Source organism: Hylobates moloch, unplaced genomic scaffold (assembly GCF_009828535.3).
Source record: "Hylobates moloch isolate HMO894 unplaced genomic scaffold, HMol_V3 SCAFFOLD_5, whole genome shotgun sequence".
In the NCBI taxonomy this organism is placed as follows: domain Eukaryota; kingdom Metazoa; phylum Chordata; class Mammalia; order Primates; family Hylobatidae; genus Hylobates; species Hylobates moloch.
The window spans coordinates 78,320,224-78,333,488 of record NW_026652280.1 but is presented as its reverse complement, the minus strand read 5'-3'; the positions used below and the strand labels follow the sequence as shown (position 1 = coordinate 78,333,488).

Sequence of the window (13,265 nt, the reverse complement as noted above, 5' to 3'; positions counted from 1 at the left end):
GACAGTGTAACAACATGCTATTTAGTTGTTTTGTTTTTTTAGTAAGTTTACTTCATATCCATAAACCTGAATGTACTATCAACATGTAAATATGAAAAGCATAATATTGAGTAAAGAAGCAAGGAACAGAATTATATGTACCATTTATGTAAAACTAAAAGGCACACGGAATAATACTGTGTAATATTTAAAGACAAACACACAAGTAATAAACGTACAAAAACATTTCAGGGAGGATACATACCAAGGGCATAATAGTGGTTCCTCTACGAAGGAAGAAAAGCTGGAAACTGGGTCTAGAGGGGTACAACAGGGCCTCTGTCAGTGTAACACTGTCATTTTAATATTACTTTAAAATATTTGAAGCAAATTCAACCAAATACATTTTTTTCTATTGGGTGTCTAGGTGATAGGTAAATGGATATTTATGATAGTATTTGCTGGGCTTTTTCTCTGCATTTGAAATATTTCGTGATTTTTAATGAGTTAAAACAATTTTTTATGTAGACTTCAGAGTTAAATCGCCTGTGTTAAAATCCCTTAGTCCACCACTAGATGTATGGCTTTGGACTAGTTACTTGATCTCTCTTGGCATCGATTTGTTGTCTTAAGTGGGGAAGAGAAAACTACCTACCTCACAGAGTTATTCTAGAGCTTATACAAAAGTCCATAGGTGAATATGCTTAGCATATGGTAAGGTACTCAGATCTTAGTTTTATTTCTTCATTATTTATTACATAGCTCTTTCCTCTTAAATTCTATTAAGACTTAGTTCTTTTTCACTCCCCTTTTAAGAAAAGCAAAGGGGAATCTTTTTAAAAAAAAAAAAAAACTGGCCTGGTTTATTCGTCTGTTGTTAAAAAGCATAATTAATTTACCCACTTGGAGTGAATGTGGTGTATGTTTTTCAGTCAGCATCGGAATCTCAATGGTGCCGGAGATAGAGGAAGTCACCGGAGCAGTCATCAAGATCATCTCCGAAAGGATCCATATGCTAATCTCATGTTGCAGCGGGAAAAGGATTGGGTCTCTAAAATCCAGATGATGCAACTTCAAAGCACTGATCCCTACCTGGATGATTTTTATTACCAGGTAAATACTCTGTACTAGTTTTGAGGATAATAGTTTGGTCCCTACACTGGTGAGGGTATTCATTTAAATATTGGTACAATTAAATATTTGTAAAATTTTCTTTTGAGGTACTTAGCCTCTTGCACTATTCACTATCAGTATATTTCTAGAGCTGAACTTGTTTTACTGTCACTGGCATAAATTATTTGATGGTAAACAACAGTCGTATTCTGTGCTTGTGTTACAACTGAAATCATCTTCTCGTGGTAGAATTACTTTGAAAAACTGGAGAAACTGTCAGCTGCTGAAGAAATACAAGGTGATGGCCCTAAGAAGGAGCGCACCAAGCTTATCACCCCTCAGGTGGCCAAACTGGAGCACGCCTATAAGCCAGGTAAGGTCCTCATAAGAAAAATGTCCATAATAAAAGAAATTTGAGAAGCTGCTGATGTGATTAAATATAGACAAGTATATATGTGGAAGGATATGCAAAGATGTTTCAAAGTGATTTTAAAAGTACCATTGTCCTTAATAAATGCAAAAATCAGCCTTTATTCAAGCCTGGACTGGACGCTTTGACGTGTGCCTTTTTAGGTCCTTTTCTACTTGAGATTTCATGATTTTTTAAATGTGTTATAATTTTCAATACCCCTAAAATAAATAAGGGGGAAATACTTTAGATTTTTATTGTGATAATTATTGTAACAAAGAGAGAAAGGATAGATTTTGATAAGGGTAAGGGGTTGCTTTAAATAATACATCGACTTTTTGTCTGTTTTGTTTTTTTTTTTTTTTTTTGAGAACCTTACTCTGTTGCCCAGGCTGGAGTGCATTGGTGCCATCTCAGCTCGCTGCAACCTCCACCTCCTGGGCTCAAGCTATTCTCATGTCTCACCCTCCTGAGTAGCTGGGATTACAGGCGTGTGCCACCACATCCAGCTAATTTTTGTATTTTTAGCAGAGATGGGGTTTTGCCATGTTGGCCAGGCTGGTCTCGGACTCCTGGCCTCAAGTGATCCACCCACCTCGGCCTCCCAAAGTGCTGAGATAACAGGTATGAGTTACCACACCCGGCCTAAATGATACATTGAGTTTTGCAGTAAGTTATTAGACTATGAGTAAGGGACAGAGGAAAGTAAAAATCTTCTTTGAACACTGCCTGCCTGCATTGCTGACTTTTTATTTTGTTGGAATTTTTTTTTTTGTCTTTGCAGTGCAGTTTGAGGGGTCTTTGGGAAAGCTTACCGTTTCTAGTGTGAATAATCCCCGAAAAATGATTGATGCTGTTGTGACATCTCGGAGTGAGGATGATGTAAGTGTCAACACAATTATCTGTTTAAGAACATCTGATTTGTGACCACTTCTTTTGGGGTCACCATGGAATGAGATCAGGCATGGTAGAGGAGTTTGTAGTCTAACCCAGGGCCTCTCACCTTGTCATGCATTCTAGTTTTCCACAGATGTGCTGCAATATTAACACCTTCATTTCTAAGGCAGCCAGGCAGGGACTAGGGTGGCAGGAGTCTTTGGATTGGGTAGCTCTGGTTGCAAACAGCATGTATTTACTCTAGTTTGATGTTTAAAAAAATTATCATTTTCTATGTGTTTTAAGATTTTCAGGAAGAGGATCAGAAAAAATAATTATGGGACACTAGGCTTAGTACCTGGGTGATGAAAGAATTTGTACAACCCCCATGACACAAGTTTACTTATGTAACAAACACATGTACCCTATAACCTGCACGTGTACCATTGAACCTAAAATTAAAGTTTAAGAAAAAAAAAGATTTTCATATTTCATATGATTTCCTTATCCTCTACTAAGATTACCCTTTGCCTATCTATGAATGGAATTTAATAGTTTGTGCATTGATTCAGTCAACTTTGACCTTTGTTCATACTAGGGTTGTTTTAGATTATTAACTTTCAGAGAATCAATTATCTTCTCAAAGTATTGTCACAAATGAACCTACAAATGGGCACTTGGTAGATTATTTTAACAGAGATAAAGAATTTGCATTGAATAGTCTTCTCTTTTTTAGGAGACAAAAGAAAAACAAGTTCGAGACAAGAGGAGAAAAACCCTTGTTATAATTGAGAAAGTAAGTGTAGAATTTGTTGCTGTAGTTAGTTTCAAATATGGAACTGTCAAATGTATGTATACACTAGAACTGAAACAGTGAGCAACTAGTCAATGTTCTTTGGTTTTAATTCATGAATATATTCTTGGTAAGTGACTATTGTGTACCAGATAACTCTGGAAAGGATTATGGTATGTTTCACCTATTGGCATCATGGAAAGAACACTGCAGTTAAAGTTGGAAGTGTGCTGGGTTTTTGTCCAAGCTTATTCAGTTAATAGCTGAGTGTCTGGGCAAGTCACCTTTCTTTATTTTTTATTTATTTATTTTATTTTTTATTTTTTTATTATTATTTTTTTATTATACTTTAGGTTTTAGGGTACATGTGCACAATGTGCAGGTTTGTTACATATGTATCCATGTGCCATGTTGATTTTCTGCACCCATTAGCTCGTCATTTAGCATTAGGTATATCTCCTAATGCTGTCCCCGCCGCCCCCCCCCCCCACCCCACAACAGTACCCGGAATGTGATGTTCCCCTTCCTGTGTCCATGAGTTCTCATTGTTCAATTCCCACCTATGAGTGAGAACATGCGGTGTTTGGTTTTTTGTCCTTGCGATAGTTTACTGAGAATGATGTTTTCCAGTTTCATCCATGTCCCTACAAAGGACACGAACTCATCATTTTTTATGGCTGCATAGTATTCCATGGTGTATATGTGCCACATTTTCTTAATCCAGTCTATTGTTGTTGGACATTTGGGTTGGTTCCAAGTCTTTGCTATTGTGAATAGTGCCGCAATAAACATACGTGTGCATGTGTCTTTATAGCAGCATGATTTATACTCCTTTGGGTATATACCCAGTAATGGGATGGCTGGGTCAAATGGTATTTCTAGTTCTAGATCCCTGAGGAATCGCCACACTGACTTCCACAATGGTTGAACTAGTTTACAGTCCCACCAACAATGTAAAAGTGTTCCTATTTCTCCACATCCTCTCCAGCACCTGTTGTTTCCTGATTTTTTAATGATGGCCATTCTAACTGGTGTGAGATGGTATCTCACTGTGGTTTTGATTTGCATTTCTCTGATGGCCAGTGATGATGAGCATTTCTTCATGTGTTTTCTGGCTGCATAAATGTCTTCTTTTGAGAAGTGTCTGTTCATGTCCTTTGCCCACTTTTTGATGGGGTTGTTTGTTTTTTTCTTGTAAATTTGTTTGAGTTCATTGTAGATTCTGGATATTAGCCCTTTGTCAGATGAGTAGGTTGCAAAAATTTTCTCCCATTCTGTAGGTTGCCTGTTCACTCTGATGGTAGTTTCTTTTGCTGTGCAGAAGCTCTTTAGTTTAATGAGATCCCATTTGTCAATTTTGGCTTTTGTTGCCATTGCTTTTGGTGTTTTAGACATGAAGTCCTTGCCCACGCCTATGTCCTGAATGGTATTGCCTAGGTTTTCTTGTAGGATTTTAATGGTTTTAGGTCTAACATTTAAGTCTTTAATCCATCTTGAATTAATTTTTGTATAAGGTGTAAGGAAGGGATCCAGTTTCAGCACCTTTCTAAGCCTGATAAAATGGGAATAAAAATTACATTGTCCTACCTATGGATTAATTTAGTTCACAGATATTTACTGGGCACTATTCTGGGTGCTGAGGAAAATAATGGATATTAATAGTTGATTTGTAAAATGTAAATACCACATTATAAGGCCATACACTATAGTGGTTAAAAGTGTGGACTCTAGAACCAAGCTGCAAATCATGTCTTTTTCCATTTCTGAGTCTGTAACTTAAGGCAAGTTATTTAACCTTTCTGTGCTGTCCTCAGTTTCTTTATCTGTAAAAATGGAGATGATAGTAGTAGTTTTGTCTTTGGATTGCTTTTTTTTTTTTCCCTTTTGAGATGGAGTTTCTCTCTTGTTGCCCAGGCTGGAGTGCAATGGTGAGATCTTGGCTCACTGCAACCTCCGCCTACCGGGTTCAAGTAATTCTCCTGCCTCAGCCACCCGTGTAGCTGGGATTATAGGCATGTGCCAATATGCCTGGCTAATTTTGTATTTTTAGTAGAGATGGGGTTTCTCCATGTTGTTCAGGCTGGTCTTGGACTCCCGACCTCACGTGATCCGCCCATCTCAGCCTCCCAAAGTGCTGGGATTACAAGCGTGAGCCACCACGCCCGGACTATTTTACTATCTTTGCCTGCTAGAATAGAGGTCAGAGAGAGACAAAGAATGGTGGTTTGAGGAATTTTTTAAGTTCTTTCATATGGTTTTCTACTTAAAAAAAAAAAAAAAATCTCAGTCTTTCTATAATGAGTTTTTATTCTTTTGTCTTTATCTAGTAGTCCTAAACTGTGAAATTGTTTAACTACTACTGTGGTTCTGACCTAGCATGCTGTGGCCTGCTTTTGTCTCCCTTCTTAGACGTACAGCTTACTCCTTGACGTGGAGGACTATGAAAGACGTTATCTCCTAAGTCTGGAAGAAGAGCGACCTGCCCTAATGGATGAGAGAAAGCACAAAATTTGTAGCATGTATGACAACTTAAGGGGGAAATTGCCTGGACAAGAGAGGTAAGCATTGTGCACTTTGAGGAAAACATTAACTGGACTCCTTCCTCTGTCATAACTGGATTTCATACATTTTTGCCTTTTAGGTACACTTCCCTACCATCTCTGTAAACTCAGAATCTATCCTTTTAGCCTAACTCAAATGCCACTTCATTTAAAATATGAATTATCTTTTCCAGTGAGGAAAGAAAAAAAAAGTCTTTATCCTGAATTTATTCGTTCAACAGATACATAGTATCTGCTAGGGACAGTGCTAGGCACTAGAGATACAGTGGGTAATGTTATTGGGTTTTTGTGCTTAGAGATTGCACCTGATTTATGATTACTAGCATGTTTAACCTTGTAATCTTTATGTATTTCCTTTATTACTAAGATCAGATGTACAAACATTTATACTTCCTGGGATTTCCACAAAATATTTATATCCTATTGAAACTCTTCAGTCTTCCAATGGGGAATCCCTCTCCTACCCCATTATCTGCAAAAGAATCTTGCTAATGTTAAATGTTCTGTAAATCCTGAATACTTATTTGATGTATTCAAGAGAACTACAACTTCTAATAACTCCCTTTTTTTTTACCCGTTCAAGAGAATTGCTGATCCTTCTAAGCCAGGACATACACAAAACCAAACATAAGAATAAGCACTTTCTTTTCAACACACCTTGTCTGGAGTTAGGCTGACAGGAAACTGGTTGAATAAATGGTTTATCCATAGATTGAATGTTATGCAGCCATTAAGATGTATGTAGTTGAAATATATTTATTGACATGGAAATAAGTTGTTGAGTGAAAAAAGTCAAGGTACAAAACCATATGAATTATATGGGCCCATTTTTTTATGAAAGAAAAAATAATACGAAGCAAAATGTTTAAAATGGTGACACTAACTCTGAGTTGACAAATGTTTTTATTTTCTTTTTTCTTTTTTTTTTTAAGCTGTTGCTGTTAACCATATGGTATTTGTGTGGTTACTTAAAAGTTAAGAGAGGAAGCCAAGCACTTTGGGAGGCTGAGGTGGGCAGATCACTTGAGGTCAAGAGTTCAGAGACCAACCTGGCCAACATGGTGAAACCTTGTCTCTAGAAAAATACAAAAATCAGCTGGTCGTGGTGGCGGGCATCTATAATCCCAGCTGCTCAGGAGGCTGAGGCAGGAGAATCACTTGAACCCAGGAGGTGGAGGCTGCAATGAACCAAGATAGCGCCACTGCACTCCAGCCTGGGTAACAAAGCGAGACTTTGTCTCAAAAAAAAAAAAAAAAAAAAAAGAAAGTTAAGGAAATTAGTGCATACAGTTGGCCAAGTTTTTTTTAACCATATAATTTGTGAAATGATGATTTTCTACATTTGTAAAACCTGAAAATTTACTTTTTATTTGGTTGAGATTTGGAGAAGTGATTCCTACTATTTTATAGTACAGGTTATTATAGAATGAAAATGAATGCAGTATATTCATTCAGTAACATCTAAGAGGAAGAAAATGAGGGTTTCTTAATTGTTCTTGCTGACCTAAGTTGGCATTTTTCTTCCGTTGCAGACCTAGTGATGACCACTTTGTACAGATCATGTGTATCCGAAAAGGGAAGAGAATGGTTGCCCGTATTCTTCCTTTCCTCTCCACAGAGCAAGCAGCTGACATTCTCATGACAACAGCCAGGAACCTCGCTTTCCTCATCAAGAAGGATGCACAAGATGAGGTGACTATGCAAGACGGAACATCTTTCCTTTGAGTCTTTATAAGTGATAAGATTTCTAGAATGCAAACTTATTTTCCTCTCCTCTTCCCTTTTGTATTTTTGTCTAATCTTTGGCCGTGTGATTTGATTGTTTAAAACAAAACCTTTAGTATTTCAGGCCTATATTTTTAATCCCATATTTGATCGAACAGACTATGTTTCTAAACATGAGAAAAACAATTCCCTCTTATTTGACATAGTTGTGAAGATGTGGTCTGTATCAGAATTACTTGCGTAGATAATTCAGCTCCACCCCAAACTGCTGAATCAGAATTTACAGAAGGATTAGGGTTTTTGTGTTTTAGTCTCCAGCTGAATCTGATGTTCACTGAAGTTTGAAAAATTTTAGTCTTGGTTACTTTGCTAGATATAAAGTATCATTCATTGGTCTGTTATCAGTAGCTTAACATTAGCCTGTAGACTTAGTTAAATGATATCCCACAGCAACTGAGCTAGTCCCCTTTTTTGTTGTTGTTGTTTTTTTGTTTTGTTTTGTTTTGTTTTTGAGACAGAGCAGAGTTTTGCTCTGTCACACAGGCAGTAGAGCAATGGTGTGATCTCGGCTCACTGCAACCTCCGCATCCCAGGCTTAGGTGATTCTGCCACCTCAGCCTCCTGAGTAGCTGGGACTACAGGCATGCGACACCATGCTCGGCTAACTTTTTTTTTTTTTTTTACCTTTTGTAGAGATAGGGTTTTGCCACGTTGCCCAGGCTGGTCTCAAACTCCTAGACTCGTGCAGTCCTCTTGCCTTGGCCTCCCAAAGTGCTGGGATTACAGGCTTGAGCCACTGTGTCCAGCCCGAGCCAGCCCTTTAAATAATTTTTATCATGATCTAAACTAGGCTGGAATTTTAACATGGTTATCACATGTACAAGTTAATTCTTGGTTAGAGTTTTTCTCTCCTTATCTTTGTCATAGCACACCTGAAAGATGAGCAAAATTTAGAATAGTCTTAAGTTCAAAATAAGAAACTGATAAAAGTGGGACAAAGGATGAATATTAGTGCAAGATTCAGAATAGTAGAATATATGGGAGTGAACCTGTTATAGACTACAAGTTGAGTAATAACCATCTAAGTAATGAGTCCCCAGAAAATACAGAATACCGGAATACCTTATAAATGGTATGCTATGAAAGGGAAATTATTCTTTCATAGATCCTGGAAATGTTAGCATCTGCAGACGAAATGAATGAGAAGTTTAGGTCTCATTGAAAAAAGTGAAGTGAGTTGGGACAAGTATATATTTAAAAGATTTGGCTGGGCATAGTGGCTTACGCCTATAATCCCAACACTGGGAGGCTGAGGCAAGTGGAGTGCTTGAGGCCAAGAGTTCAAGACCATCCTGGGCAATATGGTGAAAACCTGTCTCTACTAAAAATAGAGAAAAAAAAAAATGAGCGGGACACAGTAGTGTATGCCTGTGGTCCCAGCTACTCAAAAAAAAAAAAAAATTCCACAAATGAAAAATGAGTTGGGGAAAAGTTCCAGTATTTGAGGTTTATCCTAGAAAATAGAAGACCAGAATAAAAAAGTAACAGCTACCTTAGAGCATGTAATTTGTAAGCAGTGTAATGGGCACTCATAATCCCACCAGACCTCTTGTGTGGAAACAAGTTTGGGAGATATTTGCTGAATACTTCTATGTGCCAGGCACTATTTTACCTCCTAGAAATACAACACCTAGTTCTAGGTGCTAAAAGATAAGAATGCAAAAATGCCTGCTTTTGTGGAGCTTACCTGCTAGGAGGAAAGCTTGGCTAAATACCGAGGCTGATTTTTACCTGTATGTTTTAAGGAGTAATAAACCACATCTCTAAATACCATTTTCCTGAAGTAATAGCTGGTTCTAGGTCTGAATCATGAAATGTACAAGATATCCTGGAATATCTAGTGCCAGAAAGCAAGGAAGTTAATAGATTATACTAGAGTCCTGTCTAAAGGATATACAAACCAACTTCAAGGGACTCATACTGGCCAAAAGTGGAATAATTTTCATCAGAAAGAACAGTTACAGCAGTAGATTGAAATATATCAAATATATTTAATGAGTTAATAATGTTAAATATATATTGATCACCTTTGGAGACTACTAGGCCATCAACTCACTATTCAGAAAATTGGTAAATAAAAGAAAAGCATTTATCCTACCTTTCCATTACAACCAAATGTCATGGTAATCAGAGAGTTGATAATACAAAGTTCTTTGTAGAAGAATTTTAGCTAATAAATACAAAAGAAATGATAAAATTAGAAAATAACTGTTTTTGCAAGCCTCAACAGAAAAGCAGTCAATCTAGACAGCGCTCATTACTGGCTGCTAAAAGCATTAGGTAAAAAGTGGATGGGGAACTTTACAGTGGTTGGAGCAGCCTGGCAACACCTGAACCCACTGATGAACTCAACACCTCTAAGAGTGGGACAACCAAGCACTGTGCTTTTTTTTTTTTTTTTTTTTTTTTTTAAATAAAAGGAAACGAAGTCTCCCTATGTTGTCCAGGCTTGTCTTGAGCTCCTGGGCTCAAGCAGTTTTCCCATCTCTGCTTCCTAAAATGCAGGGAGTACAGGCATGAGCCACCATACCTAGCTCTTCTTGACATAATGCAATGGAAAACACGCAGTTCTATCCATGGCGTTTTCTCACATGTCCCTCCCACACCCTACTGAACCTGAATCAAATAAACCTGTTATTCTGACTATCCGTTTAGGAGGGAAACAGAGGATAGCAGAACCTGCTAAGTGACACTGCCAACATGCAGTTTGCCAAATTCAAACTATAGAACCACAAATGACCCAGTTTCTTTAACAGATAAATAACAAGAGAAAAGGGCCAGTGGCAGAAGACCTGTTAGAGAGATTTTAAAAACCTTACCAGGCAAATGCAATGTGTGGATCTTGTTTGAACCATAATTAGCACAATAATGGTTCTAATACAAACAGCTGCTAAAAGATATTTTTAAAGGCATTTGGGGGAATTTGAATTTGAAACAGATACTAGATGATATTTTAAAATTATTTCCTGAGAAATGGTCTATGAAGAAAAATTATTGTTTATTTTGTTAGGCATGATATTGTGAGAGATTTTGTTAGAAATACAAACTGATGTATTTTGGGATGAAATGATATACAGAAGGAACGTAGATTTAATAAGATTGGCAAAATGTTGATAATTTGGTTGATGTTGAAACTGGGTGGTGAGTACACGAATGTCATTATGCTGTTGTTTGTATTTTCGTGTATGTTCTAAAATGACCATAATAAAAGCTTTTTTTATTTATAGTGGTAGGCCACAAAAAATATTTTACTCCCCATTTGCAGGTGCCATTTAAAGTAAAACCAGCCATCACTTTATACCATTGGCATTGATTGTCTGGAAGCCCTTTTGATTTCCTTTGTTGTGTTATAACCTAGTTATTTATATTAATAGTTCTGTATTTTAACCTTCCAGTTGGCTACATGACAAAAATAAATAAATGACTAGAAGGCTGGAATTCAACAGCCTTGGGTTCTGGCTCTAGCTGTGGCTATGTAACTCCAAACACTGAGTTTCTGATCACTTTATAGATTCTCTAAAAATCTATAAATATTGGCTAATTATTTCTTTTCTTCCTCATTGAGCTTTTATAAAAATAAAAGAAAATACAATTAAATCTGAAAACACTTCTTTTGAGACAAGGTGAGTCTCACCCTGTCACCCAAGCTGGAATGTGGTGGTGCAATCATAGTTCAATGTAACCTTGAACTCTTAGACTCAAGCAAACCTACCACCTCAGCCTACTGAGTAGCTGGGGACTACAGGTGAAATTTTTTTATTTGTTGTAGAGATGAGGTCTCGCTACATTGTCCAGACTAGTCTCGAACTCCTGGCCTGAAGTGATCTTCTGCTTGGCCTTTAACCTATCTTGGAGTGCTTCTCACAGTATATTGAAATTGCCAATTAACCCGTATCTTCTCCACTATACTTTAGATCCCTGAGGTTCTGTGTCCTTTTGCCATTTGTTTTTAGCCCATGGTGCCTGGCACAGTGTAAGCATTTAAATATTTACGGATGAGTTAAAATATTGATGTTTTAGCATAAATCTTGGTACGTATTTGGGAGTGATTTTTTTTACACCTTTGGTTCACACAAGTCATGGTGTTTCCAATGCAAATTGAGATGAAAAAGTTCTCAGTAGATAGCTTAGAATTCATTGTTAAGACTCTAGTCATATCTGCCAGACTTGTGCCTTAAGTGGTTGAATATACAAATGAACATCCTTCCATCCATGCCCCTGATGGAGGGTAACTGAAGTAACACATGCCAGGATATAATGCTTTTATTTGTTTTTTGTAGGTGCTGCCATGCTTACTGAGTCCCTTCTCTCTCCTCCTCTATCATCTTCCATCAGTGACTATCACCAGCCTTTTGCAACAGCTAATGAACCTACCTCAAAGTGCAGCTACACCAGCACCCTCCAATCCTCACCTCACTGCTGTGCTCCAGAACAAGGTGATCTTGCCCTTTTAAGTCCTTGAACTTTGTGAAGTGTCTTAATTTGCATTATAGATTAAAATAATGGCTGCTATATCTGAAGCAACTTGGGAAAAAGGCTTCTTTCAGTCAAGAATTACATTAAGCTCCTAGTAACAGGCTAGAAATAACAGTGTTTTCAACAAAATGGGATTTTATGTATCTAGTGTGAAATAAATTTGATTTAGTAGCTCCACAGAGTCATCAGGGATCCAGGCTTTTTCACTTTTTTTCCTCTGCCGTTCTTACCAGTGGCTTTCATGTTCATTATTCCTCATGGTCCAAGATGGCTGTGGAATTCAAGATTCAGCTTTACATCAAGAAGGACGGGTGGATGTGGAGGACAAAAAGGTGTGGACCAGCCGTCCATCTTCCTTATTGAGACCTTTTCCAGGAGTTCTAACCAAAAACTTCTACTTACTGTTAATAGCCAGGACATTGTCACATGGCCACACCTAAGTGCAGGGAAGACTGGAAAATATCTTGTAGTTTATGCCATTGTCATGACACATAAGAGTTCTGATAATGGGTAGGAAGGCATATTAGGTAGGCAATTAGCAGTCTCTGTCATAACACTATGAATAGTAGAATCATCCATTTCATATTTTATTTGCATCAGGTTAAAGATTCAGAGATTCCTAAGGGAAACGTAATATGAAATAAAGAATATGAATTTTTAGTCCTTCCCTGCTACTGTCTAGCTTTGTGACCTTGGACAGATGATATCACATTGCTGTCTGTAAGATGGAGGTGACTTCATAGAGTTGTCCTGGTACTTAAATGAGATAACAGTTGTAAGTGGTTCGATATAATGCCTGGAACATAGTAGTTACTCATTAAGGGCCGTTCTGTATACAGTAGAGATGAAAAAGTGGTCTCAAGGCCTCTTGCTCCTTTGCGCTAGAAAACCTGCCAAAGCATGACACTAAAGGGCAGTATATCAGAGGCAGAAGAGGTGACAGTGCCTCTAGGGTTCTGGAGTGATCAGGAATGTGCCTGTTATTTGGTCTCTTAGTTTTAATCTTAGTAAAGGCAGTAGTATTTTTTTTCTGAGAATAACATGAAAAGGGATTTTTTTTTTTTTTTTTTTTTAAATCAGGGTCTGCTCTGTCACCCAGGCCAGAGTGCAGTGGCAAGATCTCGGCTCACTGCAACCTCTGCCTCCTGGGCTCAAGCCTTCCTCCCACCTCAGCCTCCCAAGTAGATGGGACTGCAGGCACATGCCACCACGCACAACTAATTTGTGTATTTTTTGTAGAGGTGGGGTTTCGCCATGTTGTCCAGGCTGGTCT

At 37.7% G+C, this 13,265-nt stretch overlaps 1 protein-coding gene across 4 annotated transcripts in view; it reads left to right on the top strand.

Moving 5' to 3' along the window:
- PATL1 (PAT1 homolog 1, processing body mRNA decay factor) overlaps nucleotides 1–13,265 on the top strand; it is a 47,497-nt gene that overhangs the window by 15,080 nt on the left and 19,152 nt on the right. For all 4 annotated transcript variants that reach the window (XM_058438728.1, XM_032152964.2, XM_032152963.2 and 1 more), the window contains 7 exons: nucleotides 912–1,092; nucleotides 1,342–1,465; nucleotides 2,286–2,383; nucleotides 3,114–3,173; nucleotides 5,580–5,728; nucleotides 7,264–7,423; nucleotides 11,797–11,952. In XM_058438728.1, the coding sequence (XP_058294711.1) occupies nucleotides 912–1,092; nucleotides 1,342–1,465; nucleotides 2,286–2,383; nucleotides 3,114–3,173; nucleotides 5,580–5,728; nucleotides 7,264–7,423; nucleotides 11,797–11,952 (928 nt within the window). The remainder of the gene's footprint in view (nucleotides 1–911; nucleotides 1,093–1,341; nucleotides 1,466–2,285; nucleotides 2,384–3,113; nucleotides 3,174–5,579; nucleotides 5,729–7,263; nucleotides 7,424–11,796; nucleotides 11,953–13,265) is intronic.